Genomic DNA, 27,522 nt, shown 5'->3' on the forward strand with positions numbered 1-27,522 from the left:
CCACTCAAAGTGACTCGGCTCAGAGAGACGGAGAGAAGAGAAGGAGAGCTCCAGCTCACACTCTACTCTACTCTAACTCAGAGGGACCAAGGACACAGAAAACCAGTGCTACCGCTCTCACTCCCTCACATAGAGGAGCACAGCACAGCAGAGAGAGAGAGAGAGATACAATCCAGTGAAGAGTCTCCATTGCACAGACAAGTGACTTCAGAGAAAAAGCCAACGAGAACAGAAAAAAACCAAGGATTACATGGGTCCCTTTTTCTCCCCTCCTTGGATTCTTCATTTTGATGAGAAAAAGCTTTAGTTTTTCTGTTTAGAAATTGTTTATTTGATTCATTTTTTGAACATTTTTGCTGTCTCCCCGTCCCCTCTTCTAACCCTCCCCTTATCTCATCCTCTCCAGAGGTGGTAGAGGTAGTTTCTCATTTGTATTTAATGAGGAGAGTGAGCGGTGGAGGGCGAGAGGTGCTTGTTCCCCAGCAGAGGTGTTTTGAGTTATGGACGTTGACACATTCCTTTGGAACACGAGAGGAATAAGCAGCAGCAGTGTTGTCGTCGTCAGCCGCCGGGGGTTCCATCTCCCGCTCTCAGCCTTTCTCCCTCTCCCCTCTCCAGCATGGTCCTTTCTGTGAGCCTCTCTCCAGTCCTCCCAGCTCCAGTACAATGTCCAGATGGACAGTGACTAAGGGTGCCGCCGCCTGGTCCTGCATTCGTCTGTCCCTCATCTCCACAATGCTCGTCCTTCTGCTCTACCCGTTGCCCTCCACGTGTCATCACAATGCACCTGGGGTCGCCACTCACTCCGTGCTGCGCTTGCCCAGGGTGGCCAACACCTCTTCAGCCACTGTTGTGGGGCGGCATGTGCGCAGCTATAACCATCTCCAAGGAGACGTGCGCAAGAGGAAACTCTACTCCTATCAGAAGTTCTTTCTCAGGATTGATAAAAATGGCAAAGTCAATGGCACCAAAAACAAAGACGATCTCTACAGTAAGTAACCCCATAAAATATGCACTCCCTCAGCTTATGTTCTGTGAGTTTGGCTTCTTTTCTCTCCCCTCTCACATGTGGGTCCCATAGAGTTTGTGGGGTGGTGGTTTTCCCCCATTGTTATGGCATTGCTCTCAGATTTTTCTCCACTGCACATTCACACATAATAGGAACCTTACCTGGTATTCTGGTGGGCAGCAGTGGTGGGCAGCATAGATCATGTGTAGCCTGTGTTTCGTGTCTCTCTCTCTGCCTGGGCAGCAGAAGGTTCTGGAAGCAGCATATTTGTTGCCTCAGTTACTCAGTGTACTTTCCTTTAGAGCATGTCTACTGGAACCAATTAGAAATAGCCTGAAGAACCCTTTTGTCTCTGAGCAAATATCTCAAAAATCAACATCATCCCTGGGGCTCAGGGATCACATCCCTGTATGTTTTCTTTTGTGACTTATTATATCACTTTATTATAGGTCATAATACTGGTGATACTAGTGGCATATATAATGTTATCATTGTTTGAGGTTTTCATCAACCTCATCCCTTCCCAGTTGCCGTAGCCGTGTCCTTTACCCTTTATGGGCACGGCTGACATGAATCTCTCTAAGTGCTTGTATCCATTCACACGCCCCTGCTGAGAATGACACCTCAGCTCCTTGTCATGCTGCTCAAAGCGCTACAATTGCCTGCCTGGATGCCGTAAAGTTTACTATGCAGTGAGCGATACACCAGACACCCAGGACAACACTCGCAGCACCTGACCGCCACAGTCTCTCTGTCCAAACTGGCCATGGACTTTCTGTCAGCGAACTCTGAACACACTGTGGCCGTAATAAAAGAAGGCTTTGCCATATGGAGCCCATGTGGTGTGAGGCTTCTCCTCACTGACAGGCCCACTCAAACGCTGAGGCTGTGCAAGACATGGCTGAAGGAATTTCAATTAGCAGAGCTTCCTCTCGCCTTCAGCGCTCACAGCGCTCACAGTTCAACCATTAGAATCAGACGTGTCAAAAAACACAAAAAGTTCAAGCTTTGAAATCAGGTCACAACATTAGCTCCCAGGCGTTGAATACTTAGATAGTTTGAAAGCCACTTTACAATATTCTATAGGGGCGTCTTTCTTGTTTATGGAAAGATAGCGGTAAAAAAAGAGAGTAAAAAACAAAAGAGAATATTGATTATTTTGCGGCGAGTGTCCAATGCATTCTGCATGTGAGTTGTTCCCGCCAATAGCCAACCACGTGTGAATATAATGCGGTTGTCATTAGCTCCCACAATGACCTTAGGCACAAGTCTGGCTGGTAATAATGCTGAAACCAGATGCACAGAGCACTTCTTGGGGAATTCACATCCCGTGCAGACCTAATACTGTCCCATCTGAAGTGTAGCTAGACTGGGCCAGGAATGTCTGGGGGGGGGGTTTCTCGCCACTTTTTTAGCCTCTAAGGAGATTTATACACAAAAACATTTTATATGAATCTCAAAGTAAAATGCCCACCAGGTTGCAGCAATGTCCTGTGTCTCGCTGACTTGAAACCCATCAGCTTGTGGTGAAAAGTCAAAGATGTGGCACAAGACGTGGTGATAAGCACATTTTGGTTTATTTATTCAGAAACTGTAGAAACTACAGTTTAAAAACCAGGTCTCCTGGTTTGGTCCTAGAAAGGGGGACTTGTTGACTAGTTGAAATGTCTCAAGGTAGCAGGAAGATAGAGAGCTGCAGGGTAATATTGCTATATGTTGGTGGTGATGATAAAGATGCTGGGGGAGTGATTGTTTCTCCTTGCTCTGCAGTTTGTCCAGTCATAAACCCTGACAGTGGGACAGCTGAAAAAGGATCCTAAGTCTTTATTGAGCAGTGGAAGGGAGATTGTTCTGAGTACATGTTCATCTAGCCTGTCACCTTCTCTTAGTCTATCTATGCCTGCAGCATCATGGAATTCATTTTCTTGTTCAAATTAACCAAATATCAGAAGACTTTCCTCATCAGGACAGAGATGTGATGTTCTGTGCTAAAATAGGTTCACTTGGAGTGTCTCCAGAAAAATGTGTGAAAATGTGTCATACTTTGTGAGGCAAGGCAGACATTGAGTAGGTGTGTCTGTCTGTAAACTTAGATGTCATGGTAGACTGATGCGTGGCAGAATATGGTGAAATTGGCTCTAATTACACAGTGTGGGACCAGTAGACATTGCCTGGCCAGGCCTCTACTGCCCACAGAATTGTAGCCTGTTAGGGTCTTTAGCCTCTGCAGCTTTGATGTGCCCATGTACGGAGGCTAAATGTTTACATACGGTAGAATCAAAAGCCAAATGAATGAAAGATCTTCTAATTAAATTAAATTAAAAGTCTGATAACATATCTTTCTGGAGAATGATATGATAATTAGTGTATGCTTTTGTTTATATGTATAACCATAGGTCAGTTTAAGCCAGACCTTTCAAGAATCATGGCACATTTCTTTAGGTGCAGGGTGAGAGTTGGTCCTTCGTTAAATATTCTTGGTACAAATACCTAGGTAGGACACACTACTTGGGAACAAACCTGGTTTCTTAGAGCCTCTTTGTGTGCTGTGTTGGTCAGGTCTGGGCTGCAGCCTGGCCAGTCTATTACCCAGCCCCTTTCTCTCTCTCTCTCAGCCGGGCCCTCCACAAAAGACCCATCTATGCGCTGTTTGAAACCCAATCCAGCCCATATTGTGTGATTCCCTTTCAGAATCCATCTGCTCAGTATCACTTTGTCACACTGTGTTAGCAGATATTACTCTCCAGTATTAGAATAGTATAGCACTGCATGTGTGAACCAAACAAACAAGCTTATTTTCATACTGAATCATCCAATATGTCCAATCTTTTTGGTGTTTTCGAATGTCACCAAGCAATAAGAAACTGTTTATAACAGATGGGCGTCTTTTTCCTTAGTCATTCTCTCGGATTTGACATCTGGAACCCTTTCCTCTCATCTCTCTTGCTTATCAATGAAACAAACTGGAATTGAATAAAACACCCTCTAATATACTTAAGTCACCCACAGTGGACTGTGGTCTGAAGTTATATACTGGGGGATGCTAGGGAGGAAGGGGGCCTGCTAATGAGCATCATTAGACCCTGACAGTTTTGATTGAGGGGACTTAGCAGTTTAGGGTTCAACTGCAGGTTGGATTGTGAGCTCCCCAGTCAGTCTCTTTCCAATCATGTTGTCAACTTTGTGGGGTGTACTTCACGGAGGGGACAGGCAAGTAGCCATCCATCCCCCTCTCACCCCATTCAGCCCTTGCTCGAATCTGATGCTGCTTAATTAGTATTACAGACGATCCCTGCCAAAACGGGCTGTTCCGAAGCCAAACTCATTTGTTCGTGTCAAGTTCTAGGGCATTAAGAGAACATTGATGTGTTGTGCTCCCGGATGAGATGATGGTGTATAGCAAACGCAGTGCATTTGTCGTAGCAGCACTTCATCTGTCATGTCATGGTCCACTCCTTTCCTTATATAAGGACCCTGGACATTATGTTTTTTCATTTTATATTGTATCATTTGATACAGATACCTCTAGATCCTATATTCAACTTGCACGATGCACTTTTAACTGATGCCTTAATATACACTACTGGTCAAAAGTTTAAGAACACCTACTCATTCAAGGGTTTTTCTTTATTTGTACTACTTTCTACATTGTAGAATAATAGTGAAGACATCAAAACTATTATAAAAATATTGATAATATTGATAAAAATCAAGGGCTTGTTTCGATTTAACCAATTTCAAAGATTGTTTATATAACTTTACCTCCTTTAAGAAGACAGTAAACAGGGGGGTAGTTAAAAAAAAGACATATTTTGCCATGATGATGAAGTTATTATATGTACATTCAGCTTCCTGTCCTCCATTAGAAAACCAAACCTGATGTTATTAAATGTTAAATGGGTATGAATAGATCATTATAGGTACACTACCGGTCCAAAGTTCTAGAACAACTACTCATTCAAGCGTTTTTCTTTATTTTTACTATTTTCTACATTGTAGAATAATAGTGAAGACATCAAAACTGTGAAATAACACATATGGAGTCATGTAATAACCAAAAAAGTGTTAATCAAATCAAAATACATTTTATATTTGAGATTCTTCAAATAGCCGCCCATTGCCTTGATGATAAAATATATTTGGATTTGTTTAACACTTTTTTGGTTACTACTTGATTCCATATGTGTTATTTCATAGTTTTGATGTCTTCACTATTATTCTACAATGTAGAAAATAGTAAAAATAAAGAAAAACCCTTGAATGAGTAGTTGTTCTAAAACTTTTGACTGGTAGTGTATATGTATTTTTTTTTATTTTCATTATTGTTATTTTTATACTGTCTGTGTGTGTTTGTCCTGTCTGAAGCACCTTGTCATCCCTGAAAGAATTGCCCCTCGGGTAATAAAGTTGTATTGTATTGTACTGTATAGCCAAGGAAGTGAGACTTGACTGAATCTAAAGCTCCTCTGACTGACCCAAAGTGACCCTATAACTATCCAACCTTTAATAGTGGGTGTTATCCTCTGCTGGCCTGGCTGGCTGGATCTATTGCAGGATGCATCTCTTTCTGAGAAGATTTGTGAAAGGAAATGGTTCTGACAAGAGGTATCATCTTAAGTGTTGCAAATGAGGTCTTAGTGTACAGCCCTCAAATTAAACTCTGGACCTCAAAGCCAGTTCCACTGCATTTTTCATGGTTCCCCTCTTATCAGATGCAGATTGTTTAATAATCACATGTACAGGGTTGCAGATGTGATTGCAGGGTACAGTGAAAATCTTAGGCTTCGAGCTCCAACATCAGAGACTGATTGAGACCTGGGACACCAGGTGGGTGCAATTAATTACCAGGTAGAACAGCAGGCTCCAGACCTCGTAGGGTCAGCGTTGACTACCTCTGGCACAGAGGATGGAGGGACTAGGTAAATCTAGAACTTTTATGGTTCCACCAGATCCTGGATGATGGAGGACGGGGGCTCTGATGTTCCATGGCTCAGCATTAGAAGCATGTCTTAGCAAAAGAGCAATGGAATAGGCTATAGACTAGTGGTACCTTTGGCAATGGACTAATATGATTGGTTGGTGATGATCAATCAAAAGGTGCGAGTGGAAGTTGTAGAAATATTAGTATTCCTAATAGTTATATGTTTATGTTCCCTTTTTCTCAGCCCATAATTACAGTTATTGGCTCTTACGTGCTTCTTCATGAGCTTCGTGGTGGTGTTGAAACACAAAGCTGTGTGTTCCCTCACTGGTTTGCGTTCTCTTAGCAAGTGGAAGTGTGGTTGTGTGTCTCTTTATAATGTGTTTATGCGAGGATAGAAAGACACCATGATATGAAATGTGTTCATGTGTAAGTAAATGTATGTTGTAACAGCACCCCGTCTGCACCACACGGATGGCACTCTCTCTTGAGTGTTCTCCTTCTGTCTGTGGTTATAGTGCACATTTATGGTTCTCCTGGGAAATCTTAACCACACAGGCAATAAAAGTGAGTTATGAGGAGTGTGTGGATGTACAAAAGGTTAGTGCCAGCGTTTATTTTTATTATATTTGACCTTCGTAGACTTTCCCTTTTCAGATTCATAAATAATGACTGACTGTTTGACCAGGGGTTTGGAGAATGTGCATTCCAGCAGTTCTGAATGATGTCTAATTTACTGTTACGTCCTGTCCTTTTATATTTAGTATTAGAAGCAACATGTTTAGGGATTATTTTATTCTAGACCAGGGGTGTCAAACATATGGCCCGTGGGAAACAAACTCAATCTATTTTAAAATGACTAAAACCAAATCTAAACTGGGTAGAATGATAATGGACCTACATTCATACAGTTTCTTTACTGTATCATGCTCGTTAATAATCACCTGAATGAAAGCTAGACATTCAGGGAGCATCAAACATTGCAAAAACGATAGATAGAGGACAATTTTTGTTACCTTTTGACGACGAGGAAATATAACCAATTTTCAGTGATGCCCTCTGGACCTCGTTGAAGACCAAATGCCGCCCCCAGGGAAAAATTAGTTTGACCCTCCTGTTCAGGATTCAGGATAAATTATTATTTTTTATTTTTTTTTGCATTGCTTATGAAAACTGTTGTACAAACATTCTGAGTGTTTCCATATGTGTTATTTCATACTTTTGATGTCTTCACTATTATTCTACAATGTTGAAAATAGTAAAAATAAAGAAAAACCCTTGACTTATACATTTGACTGGTACTGTAGGTCCTGGATGGCAGGAAGCTTGACCCCAGTGATGTACTGGGCTGTATGCATTACCCTCTGTAGCACCTTGCGGACGGATGCCGAGCAGTTGACATACCAGGCAGTGATGCAACCGGTCAGGATGCTCTCGATGGTGCAACTGTTGAACTTTTTGAGGATCTGGGGACCCATGCCAAATCTTTTCGGTCTCCTGAGGGGGAAATGGTGTTGTCGTGCCCTCTTCAAGACTTTCTTGGTGTATTTGGACCATGATAGTTTGTTGGTGATGTGGACACCAAGGAACTTAAAACTTCCGACCTGCTCCTCTACAGCCCCGTCGATTTGAATGGGGACTTGTTCGGCCCTCCTTTTCCTGTAGTCCACAATCATCTCCTTTGTCTTGCTCACATTCAGGGAGAGGTTGTTGTCCTGGCACCACACTGCCAGGTCTCTGACCTTCTCCCTATATGCTGTCTCATCGTGTCGATTATCAGTCCTACCACCATTGTGTCATCAGCAAACAACTATATGTTGTGGTATTTGTGTTGTTTGTTCTATAACCTGTTAGTTAATATGCCTTGCCACCGTGATATATAGGCCTAAAGCCGAGACAATAAGAAGGCAGAATAAATTCAACCACTCCTTTGTTTCATCACAAAACCAGAGAGCAACATCTGTCAGGTGGAATCCACAAAGCATATTGCATGTAACAAACATTTGTGCTCCCAAGTAGCGCAGCGGTCTAAGGCACTGCATTTCAGTGCAAGAGGAGTCACTACAGTCCCTGGTTTGAATCCAGGCAGTATCACATCCGGCCTTGATTAGGAGTCCCATTGGGCGGCACACAGTTGGCCCAGCATTGTCCACGTTTGGCCAGACTAGGCCATCATTGTCAATAAGAATTTGTTCTTAACTGACTTGCTTAATTAAATAAAGATTAGATTAAAAAAAAAAAGAAACCTACAGCATGGTCAATAAAGTTAATGTTTCCCACATTTTCAGACTACTAAACAACTATTGATATAGAATACCGGAGAGTTATCTTAAGTCGCAAAGAAAACCGGAGCTGCCTCCACTACTCTAGCACCATTTCAACTTCAACATTTCAAAATCACCTATGATTAGTTTACAGTGACAAATAAAAAACTAAAAGAATTTAGTCCAATCAACCTAAGCTAAATATCAGGTGGCTGTCCATGGTACTGATTTCTGTGTGTGTGTGTGTGTGTGTGTGTGTGTGTATGTGTGTGTGTGTGTGTGTGTGTGTGTGTGTGTGTGTGTGTGTGTGTGTGTGTGTGTGTGTGTGTGTGTGTGTGTGTGTGTGTGTGTGTGTGTAAGTTAGTGGTGAAAAAGTACCCATTTGTCATACTTGAGTAAAAGTACAGATACCTTAATAGCACAGATACCCAGTAAAATACTACTTGAGTAAAAGTCTAAAAGTATTTGTTTTTAAATATACTTAAGTATCAAAAAGAAATGGAATTGCTAAAATGTACTTAAGTATCAAAAGTAAAAGTATATATAAAAGCTTAATTCCTTATATTAAGTAAACCAGACGGAACAATCTTCTCGTTTTTTTATTGACGGATAGCAGGAGCACACTCCAACACTCAGACATAATTTACAAACTAAGCATTAAAATGTTGTGTTTACTGAGTCCGCCAGATCAGAGGCAGTAGGGATGACCAGGAATGTTCTTTTGATAAGTGTGTGAATTGGACCATTTTCCTGTCAAAATGTAACAAGTACTTTTGGGTGTCAGTGAAAATGTACGGAGTAAAAAGTACATTATTTTCTTTAGGAATGTAGTGAAGTAAATGTAAAAGTTGTCAAAAATATAAATAGTTGAGTTATGTACAGATACCAAAAAAAACTACTGAAGTAGTACTTTAAAGTATGTTTACTTAAGTACTTTACACCACTGCCCCCTACACCCATCCACCCCCTACACCCTCTCCACCCCTACACCTCCTCCACACCCTACACCCCCTACACACCCAGGTTGACAGACTTGTGTTGACAATTTCTGACTTTAGACCTTTCAGCCAGTATCTCCCTTATCACAGGGGAAGTTGGAGCTGTTTAAAGAGGTTGTGCATTCATGTTGATTTGTGAAGGCCTATTACAGAAATCTGATTTGTTTATAGTGTAAGAGTTATGATTCATAGCGGAATTGAAACTCAATGATTGAAAGCAAGCCAGTACTTTACAAAGTTCAAATTTCATAATTTTGCTCATCTTCAACTAACCCCTCTTGAACCCCTCTCAGGAAAAAAAGGTTGATCAGGGTAGCTTAGCTTTGTCTTCAAAACATCTTCTTCTAGTTTCTGCCCCCTCATTTGCCCTATTTAGAGTTCAACATGGAGGTATGGCGGTCCAGATGTATGCCTAACCTTTAACCCCATTACTTAAAGAGAGGGTCATTTGTGCCAGGGTTAGTCTAACGGGGAACACAACTGTCTCCTCACTATCATTGTGTCCTGTCTGTCTCTAACAAGCTGCAGTCAGAGAAAAACAGAGAGCGAGAGAGAGAGAGTATGTGGTGCAGTGGTAGAAAAATGATGAAAATGATGTTACAAAATTGTCATACTTGAGTAAAGTAAAAGATACCTTAATAGAAAGTTACTCAAGTAAAAGTAAATGTAAATATAATTGCTAAAATATAGTTAAGTATCAAAAGTAAAAGTGTAAATCATTTAAAATTCCTTATATTAAACAAAGCAGACGGCACAATTTTCTTGTTTTACAAATGTACGGATAGCCAGGGGCACACTCCAACTCTCAGACATTATTTACAAAAGATGAATTTGTGTTTAGTGAGTCCACCAGACCAGAGGCCGTAGGAATGACCACGTGTTATCTTGATAAGTGCGTGAATTTGATCATTTTCCTGTCCTGCTAAGCATTCAAAATGTAATGAGTACTTTTATAATATTTGCTTTATGAATGTAGTGAAGTAAAAGTAAAAGTTGTCAAAAATATAAAAAGTAAAGTATAGATACCCCAAAAAACTAAATTACTTGATTACTTTACACCATTAGTGTGGTGTGTGTGTGTGTGTGTGTGTGTGTGTGTGTGTGTGTGTGTGTGTGTGTGTGTGTGTGTGTGTGTGTGTGTGTGTGTGTGTGTGTGTGTGTGTGTGTGTCTGTGTCTGTGTGTCTGTGTGTCTGTGTGTGTGTGCATGCGCAAGAGGGTCAGAGAGAAAGAGAGAGAGAGAGGGAGACTGTAAGTGTTGGAGTTAATACTTGTGTTTGCGTTGTTTTGCAGTGGATAAATGTTAGTTCAAACAGGGGCCTTGACAACTTGTGACAGCTAAACTCAGCTGAACCTCTTATTTATATCACCACACATGAACCCCAATAAATGGTTTGACTTCATGCAAGGCTGTTTAAAGTGCAGTCAAAACTCAGTTTTTCCTGTGTTTTATATTATATAGTACAACAGCAGATAAAACTAACACTGTAAAAGTGTGAAAAAATGGATATGTGTTATTTCCTGATAGTTGCTGGTTGAAAATACAATCTACACAGGACCTTCCATGTGGTACATGTATTAATGCACCAACAACAAATAGACTTTGAAACCTCTCTGCCATTAACAGCTAGTTTTCAGTTTTCCCCTCCACACTCAGACCACTCCCAGACAGTCCTAGCAAAATACTTGCTTGAGAAATAGTTTTTTGCTAAAAAGCAATTTTTGCCCATTTGAATGGAAATCTATTACAGTAAGGTACTTAATTGTTACCCAGAAATGATTTGATATTGATATAAAATCGGCTGCATTGGGCCTTTAAGTACTGTTTCTACTCAAAATTCAAATAAGGAAAGCTAGCAGTCTATGTGGTGACTCTGACCAAAGTGGCTGGGGACAAGGGGAAACTGAGGCATGGCTCTAGGGGTCACAGGCCCTTATTCTTTAAAAATCATTATTTAAGTATGTTTCAGCACTTTCCTGATATTCACCCATCAATTTACTCTTGTGTCAATCATTGACTCATCTGAACATGTTTGAAATAAGACACAGATTACGTGAATCGCATAGTCCTGCCACTAAACCATCCAGCCACCTCTTTATTCTGTGTCTTCCAGCAACCTTCAACCCTTTGTAAACTCCAGTTTTCTTCTCTGAAGAATGGATTATTTACCATGGAATTTTAAGATGTCAATCTTTATTTTGATGAACTGGTTTTCAGTTTTCAATGTCTACCTTATTTGCTGAAATAGTGCAGATTCAAAACCCTTACAGACGTGCAGGAATTTACTTATTCCTTAAACCAAACCAGAATGTCAAAGGCTCACAATTCATCAGAATGATTCAACAGATGAGCAACTTTTGAACATACTGTCAGCTCTGCAATAGTATATTGTTGCCCAGAGCCCAGGATTGGTAAAGCTACATGGCAATTTCTCTTTTTTGGAAGATGCACTGTTAAGTCTAACTTGGATAGGCCAATGTAGTTGAATGGTAAGCTGTCCAGGGAGGGAAATGTGAGCATGTTTCATGTGTCTGGGTGCTGCAATGTTACCAACATTCACTAGGTCAGGTCAAAGTTGCAAATCATCGAGAACCACAGACATCACAACACATTCAGAGATGTGTACACACGCACACACACACACAGAGAGTGTGGTGGGACAGATGGAAGTTGGTGAGCGAGAGAGGAGAGAGAGTCTTAATGGAATCATCAAAGGTAGCGCAGGGAGACCAGTGCTCGGACCAGAGATGCATCTGGACGGTCGTCCCATTTTAAAGGAACAGGCAGGAATGCCAGCTAATTACCCATTGCATGCGTGAGAGGGGGGCTGTCCCTGGGCAACTAGTGGCTGGAGCAGGAGCCCTGGATCTTATCCGTCACAGATCCTATATCCCGACACCCACTGCTTTACTGGCTACTAATGCAACACGTTCCCACACTGGGCCAACACTGGTCCAACACTATCCCCATCCACATGGATGACTGCTCTCACATTTATAAGGGGGAACAGAGTGTGTGTTTGTGTGTGTGTGTGTGTGTGTGTGTGTGTGTGTGTGTGTGTGTGTGTGTGTGTGTGTGTGTGTGTGTGTGTGTGTGTGTGTGTGTGTGTGTGTGTGTGTGTGTGTGTGCGTGCGCGTGCGTGCATGCATGCGTGCATGCGTGCGTGTGTGTTTTTGTGAATGTGTCACATACTCAATACCTGCCCTCAATCTGGAGGGATCTAAAACAACAAACAGAAAACTGTAACACAACAGACAGAGGAAAAGCTGCTGATGCACTTTCAGCAGGAAATGTTGAACGTTGTGGTGTTAGGTCTGGAGCGGATTAGTTTGTTAGGCCTACCGCTTGAGTGCTGCAGTGCATGGGACTTTTCCCAGCAGTAAAAAGGCATCTGGACTTCAAAAACATGGCACCTTAAATCCCAATGACCCCAGGTTCATTACATAGCATAACATAAAGAGTCTATAAAATGTCCAGAACAATTGGAATCATAACATTGTGTTTACGCATGCATACCATTTAGAAAATGCAAGAAAGGTTCTTAATTACCTTGCCAGATCAAACCCATAAACACACATTCATATGGTAACCACTCAGTGCCCAATGACATGTTTTGACATTTACCGGCAAAGATTTGGTGCTATACCGTGCTGCAGAACCAATAGCATTGGGTAAATCACATTATCTGAGAAGACTGCATTTTATTCTAAAACCAGCGTGAACATCAACATGCATTTAATTTGGTCTTCAATGTGCTTAAAACCACCATGACATAATACACAAGTACTATTACCCAGCATGGTAAACTGATCTCAAACCATGCTAATGTGAATGTTCTGTCTCAGAAAAATCGAAAGCTATCTGTTGGCTGGAAAACAGAGCTCTAGTATTTGAAACATCACATTTATACTCAGTACAGGTGAATATTTTCTTCCAAATATCTGGATTGTCTTTTAATCATGCTTTGGTGTCAGGTTTAAAATCACACACAGCTTGACAGCGTGGTTTCAATGTTACTCCCCTGTGTAAGACTGCAGTGAATGCACGTTTCAGGCAAAGAAAACAATATTGACAGCAGGACGGATTGTATTAGAGAAGTATTAGATGTATAATTTCTGTGTGGAGAAAGTTGACTTGATTTGAAAGGCATCTCTAATGTTACTAAGCTAACTTAACTGTCGCTAGGTGAAGAAGCAGACAGTGAACAGGTGAAGTTTTCATTCTATTTAGCACCAGATCCATCACACACTGTCACGCTACCGCCAATCCACCGCCCTGAATCAGTTACCGTCATACAGATTTAGCCAGTCACCAATGAGTTACTACCAATTTATAATCCCCATCGTTGTGTAAAATAGCTGTGACAAGTCATTAATGAATAAAAATGTATTGAGTAGTCAATAGTCATAAATTACAATGACAGTGAATGGTGAAAACATCAGAAAGTTTTCTTTGACACAAGCCTTTGAACGCCTTGTGCTTGTCTGGTTAGAGTGGGATATTTTCCGGCTTTATCAACCCCAATACTTCATTACTTAACAAGTATAAAATTCCCTCAACACCACAATGGCGGTTTTGTTTCCCAATGGATCTAGTGCTCCCTCTGCCCCTAATGCTGAAGCTGTTCCATGGATATGAACCCCTGTGCCATGGTGAATTTGACAGAGCATGAATCAGGCTGTCACAAGTTGTCAGAGGGAAGATCTCTCAGATGTCAGTCACTCTAACCTCAAGGAACACATATCAAACTTGGGATTGTTGAAAAGTGGAAATAAAACCTGGAGTGTTTTTATACTGAAACCTAACGGTTTTACAATTAAAACGCAGACAAGTACCTTACCTTCTCACACCCAGTTGTAGGCCATCCAATGGGAGCAGAGCAGCAATATAATCTTAGGAAGGGGCTAGAAGATAAACTGCGGAAACACTTTCACAGCCCTCCTTAACCTTAAAGTCCTGCTCCAGTCTCCTTTTCAGCTAATTTATCACCTGAGTTAGTTAACAACAGGCACATCTCAATAGGTGGTCAAGGTATGTCATTACATGGCACAAATGGGGGAGGGGTCTTTCCTCTATTGTTCCTCAAGCACGGGGGGATGCCAGTGACATCAGCGGGCACCATCAGGACAACTCCTTGAAGTCTGCACAAAAAAACACTATTTTGTTCTAAAAATATTTTTTTTTACCATGAAGTGTGTGTACATAACTGTATTTATACATGGGATCTTGTTTTTCAACAGAAAAAGTAAAAACTGGAGTCACCACTAACCATGTTTAGGAGGCAGGGGGGAGTGTGTAGGGGAGGTGAGGGGTGTAGGGGTGTAGAGGTGGTGAGGGGTGTAAAGGAGATGAGGGGTGTAGAGGAGGTGGGGGTATACAGGAGTTGAGGTGTGTAGAGGTGGTGAGGGGTGTAGAGGTGAGGGGTGTAAAGGAGGTGAGGGGTGTATTGGAGGTGGGGGTGTACAGGATGTGAGGGGTGTAGAGGTGGTGAGGGGTGTAAAGGGGTGTATAGGTGGTGTAAAGGAGGTGAGGGGTGTAGAGGTGGTAAGGGGTGTATTGGAGATGGGGGTGTACAGGAGGTGAGGGGTGTATTGGAGGTAAGGGGTGTAGAGGTGGTGAGGGGTGGTGAGGAGGTGAGGGGTGTAGAGGTGGTGAGGGGTGTACAGGAGGTGAGGGGTGTAAAGGAGGTGAGGAGTGTACAGGAGGTGAGGGGTGTAAAGGAGGTGAGGGTTGTAGAGGTGGTGAGGGGTGTAAAGGAGGTGAGGGGTGTAAAGGAGGTGAGGGGTGTACAGGAGGTGAGGGGTGTAAAGGAGGTGAGGGGTGTAGAGGTGGTGAGGGGTGTACAGGAGGTGAGGGGTGTAGAGGTGGTGAGGGGTGTAGAGGTGGTGAGGGGTGTAAAGGAGGTGAGGGGTGTAGAGGAGGTGGGGGTGTACTGGAGGTGAGGGTGTAGAGAAGGTGAGGAGTGTAGAGGTGGTGAGGGGTGTAAAGGAGATGAGGGGTGTAGAGGAGGTGAGGGGTGTAGAGGAGGTGAGGGGTGTAGAGGAGGTGAGGGGTGTAGAAGAGGTGAGGGGTGTAAAGGAGGTGAGGGGTGTAGAGGAGGTGGGGGTGTACAGGAGGTGAGGAGTGTACAGGAGGTGAGGGGTGTACAGGAGGTGAGGGGTGTAGAGGTGGTGAGGGGTGTAGAGGGGGCTGGTGGAGGAGAGCTGCAGTGTAATGAAGCCGGTCCTAAAGAGAGCCCAGACCCCTCTTCACTGATCTCTCAGGAGCCTGGGAGCCAGAGTCCTGTTGAGGCCAGATCAAAGGTGTGAAGCACTGCTGTCAGGAGCCAGCTCAGGGTCAACACCTGACCCCCAGCCCCACTCCCTGCCCTGCCACTACCCCAATCCCACCTCCCTGCTCCCCCATCCCTGACCTGCCACTACCCCAGTACCCTTCACTGCCACTACCCCAGCCCCCTGCCTTGCCACTACCCCAGCCTCCCTGCCCTGCCACTACCCCAGTCCCCTAGCCTCCCATCCCTCCCACTACACCAGCCCCAGCTCAATCCATGCCACTACACCATCCCCAGCCCCTCCCTCACTACTACACCAGACATAGCCCCCTCCCCTCCACTGCCCTGCCACTACACCTCCTACCACTGGCCCAGCCCAGCCCTAGCCCCTCCTACCTACCCCTGTAGAGTTGTGAACCAGCCCACTGATAATATGCTTCGTCCACAAGTTTCAGACCCAACCCCAAACCCCAACCCCCAATCCCAAACCCCAACCCCAAACCGTGGCACTTTAATAGGGCCTGAGCTGTCTCTACACCCCAGGATCTGGAAGGTTAATTGGAAAGACATGCCTGTCATGGGGGCAGCAAGTTGGAGTTCCCAGGACAACTATGTACACAGTCTGGGGTGACAGCATTGGTGGTCTTGTGGCATCTAAGCTGCTTGAACTGTAGTATAGAATTGATGTCTGGTGTTGATGAGAAAATGTAAGTTTCCTCTCAGAATAGGGTATGCATTGTATGTGCTGTAGTAGAGTCTAGGGGTAGAAATGGGGAGGCTTAGCAGTAAAGTCAGCTGGATGAAGCTACAAATGTTGAGGTAATTATGACAAGATGTGATAATGTGAGTTCTGTCACCCTGCCAAGAAACCACGTCCCTCTGTGGAGATAGAGGGTCCGTGGGCAGGGACGGGAGGAGAGAGGCCACCTACAGAGCCTAGGGTATAAGGCAAGGCTGCTGCCAATGGGAGTCACACCAGGCAGATGACTCGACCACCCAATAGACAGTCAGTGAACAGAACTGAACTGAGCCACCAGCTGTCTGCTCTTCAGTAACCCTGTAATTAGCAGACCTGGCCTCTGCTAATGGTACTGTAGGAGAAACCCCAGACACACACATTACTCAAATACTGTGAATACATCAACCAATTGAGGTTGAAAGAGATAGAAGTCACGACTTACCTTATCCGAACCAAGATATTTCAGAAATGTTTTACCTGAGCTCATACAATATCACGGTACACCATAAACACACACCCCCTTCTTGTGTGCAGCGGTAAATTCCTTTAGGGAGGCAAGCAAACATTGGACCACAGATCTAGGTAGCACAAATACAGTTTCATACAGTGAAATGAGGCAGAAAACTGATGTTGGACTCTGTTAAAGTCTTGTCCATCTCTGGAACTAACCCTTCATTAGAATGCATTCGACTGTTACAGGACCTTGGGGCCTGGTTTTACTGAATCTGCAATATAAAACTAACAGTCCTGCTATATACACAGGTGTTTTTCTTAGTAGTTTCAGAAAATGTTTGATTGCAAAATGTCAAAACCTTATTTTCTTGTTCATTAAGAAAACTCTGGTTATTACACTTTCAATATTGGTCATAAAACTTAAAAGTCCACCCTCACAAAACAAAAATGTCAGTTTTGGTCGACGTGCCAACAACAGGGAGAAAAAAACAACCTCCCAAACATGAAAAGAAAACAGATTGAGGAGGCAGGAACAGGGGGCAGAAGGAAGAGGAACAGACGTAGATACAGTTAGAGATAAGAGTGGGACAAGAGAGAGAGAGACAAATGACGTAAAGAGAGGTAGAGTAAGGATACTAATTTTACTGTTGTGAATGAAGGGGCCGAAGAGAAAATGGGTCTGGCCGTGTGCTGTGCTGTCATATTACAGGGGAGCTAGAATTTAAAAAGTTGTTTTGAACCAGTCACTCTTGCGCAGATGGTGAAGGTGTTTGTTTCTGTTTGTGTGTTTAACTCTGACTGTGTGTCAGTGTGAGTGTGTACAGTCGATGCAAGTCTATGCAGTGTGTTGTATTTCCACACAATTTCATTATTCCAAGTAGGCTCAATACACCTGTATCAATTGGCATTGCCTCTCTCTCCCTGTGTCTCTCCTTCTCTCTCTCCCTCTGTCTCTCCCTCTAACTCCCTTTGATCAGGAATTATTCCTCTCTAATCCGACTGACTGTCATCCAATCATCCTCCCTTCCCATCCCCTGTTCATGAAGCTGAGGAAGGCAGAGGAGCAGAGAGCAGGCCGATAGCCTTAACACCACTCAATAGCTGTGTGCAACCAGAGCCCATACGGAAGGGGCTCTCTCACGCCCGCCATGTATAGAGAAGCCTGTCTAATCTGTCTGTTGAGTGGTGGCCACACTGCTTGTTTTGCCGGTTCACAGGTGCAGATAAAACCTCTCTGCCTTTTGAAATATGTCTATACATATGCAGGATCTTAATTTGAGCCAGTTCCCTACAGCAGGAAAATAATCCTGCAGCAACATAAGGGAAAACCAAGTCTGAAATTTCAAAGTGGAAATCACAAACTTCAGGAGACGTTTAAAACCTCAAATACACCACAAGTTTAACATTTCCTGCATTGCAGGAAAGTTCTCCTGCAACAGTGTGACCAAATTAAGATCCTACATCTGTATGTTTTCACACTCCTCCTTTGGACATTTTTGTCTTTGACTGTAGAAGGAAAAATAAGGGATGGGAAGTCTGACTAGAAGTCACGACCTTTGAGTAGAATCAACAGCTGCAGACTGTATTGGTTCAAAGGTGAAGTTGGTTTACACGGAAGTCCCTGGCAGGGGTAGACTAGAGTCCCCAAGTGAGATACTCTTCCTAAAAACTGTTAACCATAACATGTAACCCAGTACAGTACAAGGACAGAACACATAGTCCAAAGAGGAAGATACCACTGATCAAAGAACCCTGCAACAGCCCTCCTAAAAGCAAATCAAATAAAATTGTATTGGTCACATACACGTGATTAGCAGATGTTATTGTGGGTGTAGCGAAATGCTTGTGCTGCTAGCTCCAACAGTGCAGTAATATCTGACAAATTAGACAACAAATACCCAATACACACAAATCTAAGTAGGAATGAATTAAGACTATATACAGTTGTGGCCAAAAGTTTTGAGAATAACACAAATATTAATTTTCACAAAGCCTGCTGCCTCAGTTTGTATGATGACAATTTGCATATACTCCAGAATGTTATGAAGAGTGATCAGATGAATTGCAATTAATTGCAAAGTCCTCCTTCGCCATGCAAATTAACTGAATCCCCAAAAAACATTTCCACTGCATTTCAGCTCTGCCACAAAAGGACCAGCTGACATCATGTCAGTGATTCTGAGTGTTGACGAGGACAAGGCTGGAGATGACTCTGTCATGCTGATTGAGTTCGAATAACAGACTGGAAGCTTCAAAAGGAGGGTGGTGCTTGGAATCATTGTTCTTCCTCTGTCAACCATGGTTACCTGCATGGAAACACGTGCCGTCATCATTGCTTTGCACAAAAAGGGCTTCACAGGCAAGGATATTGCTGCCAGTAAGATTGCACCTAAATCAACCATTTATCGGATCATCAAGAACTTTAAGGAGAGCGGTTCAATTGTTGTGAAGAAGGCTTCAGGGCGCCCAAGAAAGTCCAGCAAGTGCCAGGACCATCTCCTAAAGTTGATTCAGCTGCGGGATTGGGGCACCACCAGTACAGAGCTTGCTCAGGAATGGCAGCAGGCAGGTGTGAGTGCATCTGCACGCACAGTGAGGCAAAGACTTTTGGAGGATTGCCTGATGTCAAGAAGGGCAGCAAAGAAGCCACTTCTCTCCAGGAAAAACATCAGGGACAGACTGATATTCTGCAAAAGGAACAGGGATTGGACTGCTGAGGACTGGTGTAAAGTCATTTTCTCTGATGAATCCCCTTTCTGATTGTTTGGGGCATCCGGAAAAAAGCTTGTCCGGAGAAGACAAGGTGAGCGCTACCATCAGTCCTGTGTCATGCCAACAGTAAAGCATCCTGAGACCATTCATGTGTGGGGTTGTTTCTCAGCCAAGGGAGTGGGCTCACTCACAATTCTGCCTAAGAACACAGCCAAAAAGAAGGGTCAACACTGCAAATATTGACTCTTTGCATCAACTTAATGTAATTGTCAATAAAAGCCTTTGACACTTATGAAATGCTTATAATTATACTTCAGTATTCCATAGTAACATCTGACAAAAATATCTAAAGACACTGAAGCAGCAAACTTAGTGAAAATTAATATTTGTGTCATTCTCAAAACTTTTGGCCACGACTGTACATATGGACGAGCAATGTCAGAGCGGAACGGACTAAGACACAGTAGAATACTATAGAATACAGTATATACATATGAGATGAGTAATGCAATATATGTAAACATTATTAAGTGAATGAGATACCGTAGGATATTATACAAAACAGTATATACATATGAGATGAGTAATGCCAGATATGTAAATATTAAGTGACTAAGATACCGTAGAATAATATATAATACAGTATATACATATGAGATGAGTAATGCAAGATATAGAAACTTTATAAAGTGACGAAGATACCGTAAAATAGTATAGAATGCAGTATATACATATGAGATGCCTACAGGCAGCAGCCTCTAATGTGGTAGTGATGGCTGTTTAACAGTCTAATGGCCTTGAGATAGAAGCTGCTTTTCAGTCTCTCGGTTCCAGCTTTGATACACCTGTACTGACCTCGCCTTCCGGATGATAGAGGGATGAACAGGCAGTAGCTCGGGTGGTTGATGTCCTTCCTGTGCTGTAAAGTAGGTGTCCTGGAGGGCAGGTAGTTTGCCCCCGGTAATGTGTTGGGCAGACCGCACCACCTTCTGGAGAGCCTTGTGGTTGCGGGTGGTGCAGTTGCCATACCAGGCGATGATACAGGCCAACAGGATGCTTTCAATTGTGCATCTGTAAAAGTTTGTGAGGGTTTTAGGTGACAAGACACATTTCTTTAGCCTCCTGAGGTTGAAGAGGCTCTGTTGTGCCTTCTTTATCACACTGTCTGTGCTTGGTCCATTTCAGTTTAACAGTGATGTGTACGCCAAGGAACTTTCCACCTTCTTCACTGCCGTCCCGTCGATGTAGATAGGGGGGTGCACTCTGCTGTTTCATGAAGTCCACGATCATCTCCTTTGTTTTCTTGACATTGAGTGAGAGGTTGTTTTCCAGGTACCACACTCCCAGAGCCCTCACCTCCTAAAACTGAGTCCCCCATGTCTCAGGCCGCCCATTAAATCACCCCAGAACGGCAGGATGTTAGAAATGTGTGTCCAAGGAGTGAGAAGAGGGATGGCCCGAATTAAAGATGTCACAGGGGAGGAAGAGTGAAGGTGAATCAGTACTAACTGGTCCCATTAACTACCCTGACTAGCCTGTCAAAGGCCACCTTATGAGACAATATCTCCTCTCCTCTGACCCAGGCTAGGAGGCTCCACACTGGGCCAGACCAGCCACCAAGGCCCTGCTTCCTTGCTTGATACAAAGTCCCACTTCCACCAAAATTGGTTCTGAGCTAATCCCCTCTAGCCCATGATAGCTTTATAGGTTTATGCAACTGACTTCAGGATGAAGGCATGGGGAAAAGGAGACTGGTTACCACAGCTTTAATCAGTAATTGGTTCAAGAAACATTTAGACTGCAAACTGATACTTACATTTCGGCTTTCCCCAGCATGCCGCTCCGCTCCGCTCCGAAAACAAACAAAAGTGGAGAATTTTTTTTCCACTGGCCAACACCTTCTACTCAGGATTTATGGCCCGTTAGCATAGGTATGAAATGTCGGCTCAGGCTCAGCCTGTCTGTTTTCCATGACTGGCACAGAGACACACAGCCAGGCAGCCAATTAGGAGTATGTGGTTTTCTGAGAGGGATCAAGCAAAGATGACAGTGATTATTTAAAACATGGGTAGGGTTAACAGGCAGGGATAACAGTGTTAGTCGACCCCTGGTGTGGCTTAGATGGGATTCTGTAGTGTAGATGACTCAATAGGTTCAGTAAACATACTGGAAAGAACTACAGTAACTTACAACATCATGGACTACAACATACTGTATCCAATTACAGATGTAGGATCTGTATTTAACCTTTATTTAACCAGGCAAGTCAGTTAATAAGAACAAATTCTTATTTACAATGACGGCCTACCCCGGACGACGCTTGGCCATTTGTGCACCACCCTATGGGACTCCCAATCAAGGCCAGATGTGATACAGCTAGATTCAAACCAGGGTCTGTAGTGACGCCTCTTGCACTGAGATGCAGTGCCTTAGACCGCTGTGCCACTCGGGAGCCCAATCTTAATTCAAGCCAGTTTGCTACAGAAGGAAAATAATCCTGCAGCAACAGGAAATGTGAATTATTATGTTAATTATAATGAATGGATATTTTTGTAGGGGTTGAGGTTGGGCAAATCAAGTCTGAAATTTAAGTGGAAATCACAAAGTTACATTTCATGCTTTGCAGGAACATTTTCTGCAACAAAATAGTGATCAAATAAATATCCTACATCTACAGTATACATTAACTGTAACAGCTACTTAATCAACTGGCCTGCCTGCATGCTACAACAGAAAATAAACAATGGAGCCTAACAACTCTATGCAGTCAAAACAGAGACACTGCTAGCCTTTCCAAGCATTTTAATGACTCAATGACTTCTATCACGTCAGTTTATTGGCCTGGTATAACTAACTTAGAATGTCTCTGTGTGTCTGTCAGGTGTGCTGGAGATCAAGTCAGTGGATGTCGGGATCGTGGCCATCAAGGGGCTCAGCACTAACTTTTACCTGGCAATCAGCAAGAAAGGAGAGCTGTATGGCGCGGTAAGTTTAGCCTGTCATGAAATTCACACACAGAATAACAATATCCCTAACAAAAACTGGAGCTAATTATTTGGTTGAGTATACAAACTTCCCATTAGACTGATTCAGTGTTCAGAACACTCACTAGTTAGATGCCAGCTAGTGTTTTCACACTGCCACTCTACTGCTGAAATCAAGTCTCCTTTGATGTTGTGTGAGAGCTCTTCTCTCCCCTGTTCTCGGGCTCTTAGAGAAGCCTAGGGTTGTTTTAAAGGACAGTTCCACTCCACTGCCCATAAATAATCCCCTAGCACAAGTTGGCCCGGCCAAAAGAGATGTCGTCTTGAAGAAAGTAAGGCGAGGCGCCCCTATCGCCCCTCTCTCCCAAACACACAGATCCTCCCATATACCACACCATGCTTGTGCTCCGCTTTATTCAGACCAGAGAAACACAATGCAACAGCCTGTCCATTTTACTAAAAGCCCTCAAGGGCTACCGGCACTGTTTCATGCGCTCTCATACAACATAATCTGAAACATAACAGTGAAAGGCTGTTACTACGGCTCTCTCAATAGTGAAATCAGATTAAATGAGACACAAAAATAATTCTAGCTAGGAAAATAATTCCCAATGATGTATTCTACTATGTCACACTAAAGTACTGTCATTCATTCAGTAAAGCTTTGGTGGCTTGTCTGTCCTTCATTAAACAAGCATTAAATTCTGATAAGCTTGTTCTAACTTCATATATACCATTTGGTGGGAGATCATTTTCACACACGTTTCCATGAGAAAGAGGTAGCCGACGTGAGTTAAACACTAGGCAAACAAAATATTCTCATATGCTTTGGGAACATTCACTTTACTTCTGGAACTAATTAGCTGTGGCTAAAGAGCATTTTGGGAAAGGAACATTCTTTACTGGATCACAACTGTATTCATTTTCGTGTCTAGTTAGTCAGAACACTGAATGACAAGAGCAGTCTGTTAGAAGTCTGATGGACCCCACTGCTGTTATGACTCTGCAAGTCTGCATTTACACTGTTGTTTAGCTTGCCTTATTGGAGCAAAACAACCAGGATATCTGGATCGGAACTACTGCTTCATAAATAAATTATGCAAATGTGACCCCAGTTCCATTGCCTGTGCTGCCAAATTTGTTGAATCACTCACTTACAAATTGTTTTTACTGTTTGTTCTCCAGAGGGACTTTGGTGTTGACTGTCGGTTGACCGAGCGGATTGAGGAGAACAGGTACAACACCTATGCCTCAGCAGAGTGGCGGAACAAGAAGAAGGCCATGTTCGTGGGGCTGAGCGCCAACGGCAAGCCCATGAGGGGCAAGAAAACACGAAGGAAAAACACTGCCACCCACTTCCTGCCCATAGTGGTGTAGCCACCTCATTGGACAGTTCCTTCCCCTGTGAATGTTTCACTGCACTGAGGAGAAAGACCGGAAACCTTCAAAGACATAATGGAGTCATATGGAGTCAAAGTTTAAACTCATTATCATGGAGTCTGACTGATGATGTCACATATTTGTTTTTAAGTTATGAGTTGGCACAAGAGAAAATATGAAATGTTTTTCTGTGCCAAATAATTTTCAATTAATGAACTGTTGGAGACAAACCTCAATACTGAATAAGAGGACAAAAAAGGGACACTGATTCCAACAGCGTCACTGAAGACAGGGTCAAAGGGCAGAGTGTATCGTGTGTATTTGTTGTTGTGATGATCTGTCGATGCAGTTATTTATTCTGTAGTAACTGATACGAGGAACTGAAATTGACACTCAAGCTTTGTGACCCAGTGAAGTGCTAGATATACAAACAGACAGACACATTACTGGAAGCACTTGGGTGACTAAGATGTGATGAAAGAGAATCTGGGCCATGGAGTGAGTCAAATGCAGAGAATTTAGTCATGCAAGCACCATAGCATAAACAACCCTTACAAACATTATTAACATGCAAGTTCACTGTATTGGATATCTCTATTCCTTTACCTGACTGCTTTAAAATAAATTATTTATTTTATGTAATATTTAAAGAAACCAAAAAGACAAAAAATATGTATGAACAAATTCTTTTTTTTAATCATATATGCTCTTCTTTTTAAATACTAATCTATCGTTTAAACATGAATCAAATAAATATATTTCTCTTTACCATGTTGAATTGTCTCTTTCTAGGTTTGCACCTATTTATATCACAATATCACAGCTTTACACAGCACATGTTATGCACTGTAGGTCTATCCTTAAGCAATAAGGCCTGAGGGAGCGTGGTATATGACCAATATAACACAGCTAATGGCTGTTCTTATCCACTACGCAACACGGAGTGCCTGGATACAGCCCTTAGCTGTGGTATATTGAAATATATCACAAACACCCGAGGTACCTTATTGTTACTATAAACTGGTTACCAACATAATTACATTAGTAAAAAGAAATCTTTTCTCATACCCATGGTATACCACGGCTTTCAGCCAATCAGCATTTGGGGCTCGAACCACCCAGTTTGTAATCAAAAATAACATGCCTGTATCAACAGCAGCTGTAAGTGGACAGATTAACAAATGAATGGAAATAGTGGTATGCTTTTTGACATATCAATTTACAACTACCAACCCCTTAATTAATTAGTTGGTTACTGTAGGTACAACAGGAAGGAAAAACGTACAGGTCAGATTTCCTAGCAGCTTGACCAGAAGGAAGGAGCTGTTTAGAAGCTGGTCACGATGCCAGAACATCAAATAAGTATTTGACAGCTTGTTCCTAAATTCTTTCATAACTCAGGGATTGACTTTGAGGTTCCACGGTGGAAAATTTTGACAAACAAACAAACCTCAAACTGGGGTATATTCTGTCCAAGATTCATATGTCAGCCAGTGTTCTAGAGAAAACATGGAGCGGACTTTGAGGAGCAAGCAAATGCTTAAATCCTTAAAGGGGGAATTACAGATAAGGTAAAGCTATGGACGTTGGACATCTACAGCCCACAGAAATACAAAAAGTGATAACCAGCCAAAGAAGAATACATACAGGAAATACAATATCCCACTGGGCACAGACGTCAATTCCACGTTCCACTGGGAACAGACGTCAATCTATTCCACGTTGGTTCAACAACATTTCATTGAAATGATGTGGAAACAACATTGATTCAACCAGCGTGTGCCCAGTGGAATGGCAGTTTAAGTCCCCTTTACAGATCTTGCAGTTCACAAAATTGTAGAGATCTTACCAAAATCAAATGTAGCATTTCAAACAGATGAGATGGATTACTGCAACATCAAGGATGTTGCATAGTATAAGCACTTTAGATTTGCATATAAAGGATCTGATATACTGACGTCACAAAAAGAGAGTTTGCTAAATTGTGAGTATGTCAGTTGTTTTCAAATTTCAGCACTGTTAAGCAGATGGCATAAAGTGGTGCTATGGAATTCTTCATTGTTTCAAATCAAATCAAATGTTATTGGTCACATACACATGGTTAGCAGGTGTTATTGCGAGTGTAGCGAAATGCTTATGCTTCTAAACTCAGCAAAAAAAGAAAGGACCGCTCACTGTCAACTGCATTTATTTTCAGCAAACTTAACATGTGTAAATATTTGTATGAACATAACAAGATTCAACAACTGAGACATAAACTGAACAAGTTCCACAGACATGTGACTAACAGAAATGGAATAATGTGTCCCTGAAAAAAGAGGGGGTCAAAATCAAACGTAACAGTCAGTATCTGGTGTGGCCACCAACTGCATTAAGTACTGCAGTGCATCTCCTCCTCATGGACTGCACCAGATTTGCCAGTTCTTGCTGTGAGATGCTACCCCACTCTTCCACCAAGGCACCTGCAAGTTCCCAGACATTTCTGGGGGGAATGGCCCTAGCCCTCACCCTCCAATCCAACAGGTCCCAGACGTACTCAATGGGATTGAGATCCAGGCTCTTCGCTGGCCATGGCAGAACACTGACATTCCTGTCTTGCAGGAAATCATGCACAGAATGAGCAGTATGGCTGGTGGCATTGTCATGCTGGATGGTCATGTCAGGATAAGCCTGCAGGAAGGGTACCACATGAGGGAGGAGGATGTCTTCCCTGTAACGCACAGCGATGAGATTGCCTGCAATGACAACAAGCTCAGTCCGATGATGCTGTGACACACCGCCCCAGACCATGACGGACCCTCCACCTCCAAATCGATCCCGCTCCAGAGTACAGGCCTCGGTGTAATGCTCATTCCTCCGACGATAAACGCAAATCCGACCATCACCCCTGGTGAGACAAAACCGCCACTCGTCAGTGAAGAGCCCTTTTTACCAGTCCTGTCTGGTCCAGCGACGGTGGGTTTGTGCCCATAGGCGACTTTGTTGCCGGTGATATCTGGTGAGGACCTGTCTTACAACTGGCCTACAAGCCCTCAGTCCAGCCTCTCTCAGCCTATTGCGGACAGTCTCAGCACTGATGGAGGGATTGTGTGTTCCTGGTGTAACTCGGGCTGTTGTTGTTGCCATCCTGTACCTATCCCGCAGGTGTGATGTTCGGATGTACCGATCCTGTGCAGGTGTTGTTACACGTTGTCTGCCACTGCGAGGACGATCAGTTGTCCGTCCTGTCTCCCTGTAGTGCTGTCTTAGGTGTCTCACAGTCCGGACATTGACTGCCCTGGCCACATCTGCGGTCCTCATGCCTTCTTGCAGCATGCCTTAGGCATGTTCACGCAGATGAGCAGGGACCCTGGGCATCTTTCTTTTGGTGTTTTTCAAAGTCAGTAGAAAGGCCTCTTTAGTGTACTAAGTTTTCATAACTGTGACTTTAATTGCATACCGTCTGTAAGCTGTTAGTGTCTAAACAACCGTTCCACAGGTGCATATTCATTAATTGCTTATGGTTCATTGAACAAGCATGGGAAACAGTGTTTAAACCCTTTACAATGAAGAACTGTGAAGTTATTTGGATTTTTACTAATTATCTTTGAAAGACAGGGTCTTCTGAGAGCCAATGGAAGCCTTAGAAAATGTCACGTTAGAGCACAGATGCTGTATTTTCGATAGAGATGCTACAGAAGAACAATAAATTGTCACAGGGCACTTCCTGTATGGAATCTTCTCAGGTTTTGGCCTGCCATATGAGTTCTGTTATACTCACAGACACCATTCAAACCGTTTTAGAAACTTTCG

At 43.0% G+C, this 27,522-nt stretch overlaps 1 protein-coding gene across 1 annotated transcript; it reads left to right on the forward strand.

The window, feature by feature from the left end:
* On the forward strand, positions 1-24,501 carry LOC106568156 (fibroblast growth factor 10). Its single transcript, XM_014138234.2, has 3 exons — positions 1-991; positions 22,248-22,351; positions 23,536-24,501. Exons 1-3 carry the CDS (start codon positions 667-669, stop codon positions 23,725-23,727), a joined length of 621 nt encoding a protein of 206 aa, XP_013993709.2. The 5' UTR covers positions 1-666; the 3' UTR covers positions 23,728-24,501.
* Positions 24,502-27,522: the final 3,021 nt, after the last annotated feature.

The sequence above is a fragment of the Salmo salar genome, chromosome ssa13, assembly GCF_905237065.1.
Source record: "Salmo salar chromosome ssa13, Ssal_v3.1, whole genome shotgun sequence".
NCBI classification, from domain to species: Eukaryota; Metazoa; Chordata; class Actinopteri; order Salmoniformes; family Salmonidae; genus Salmo; species Salmo salar.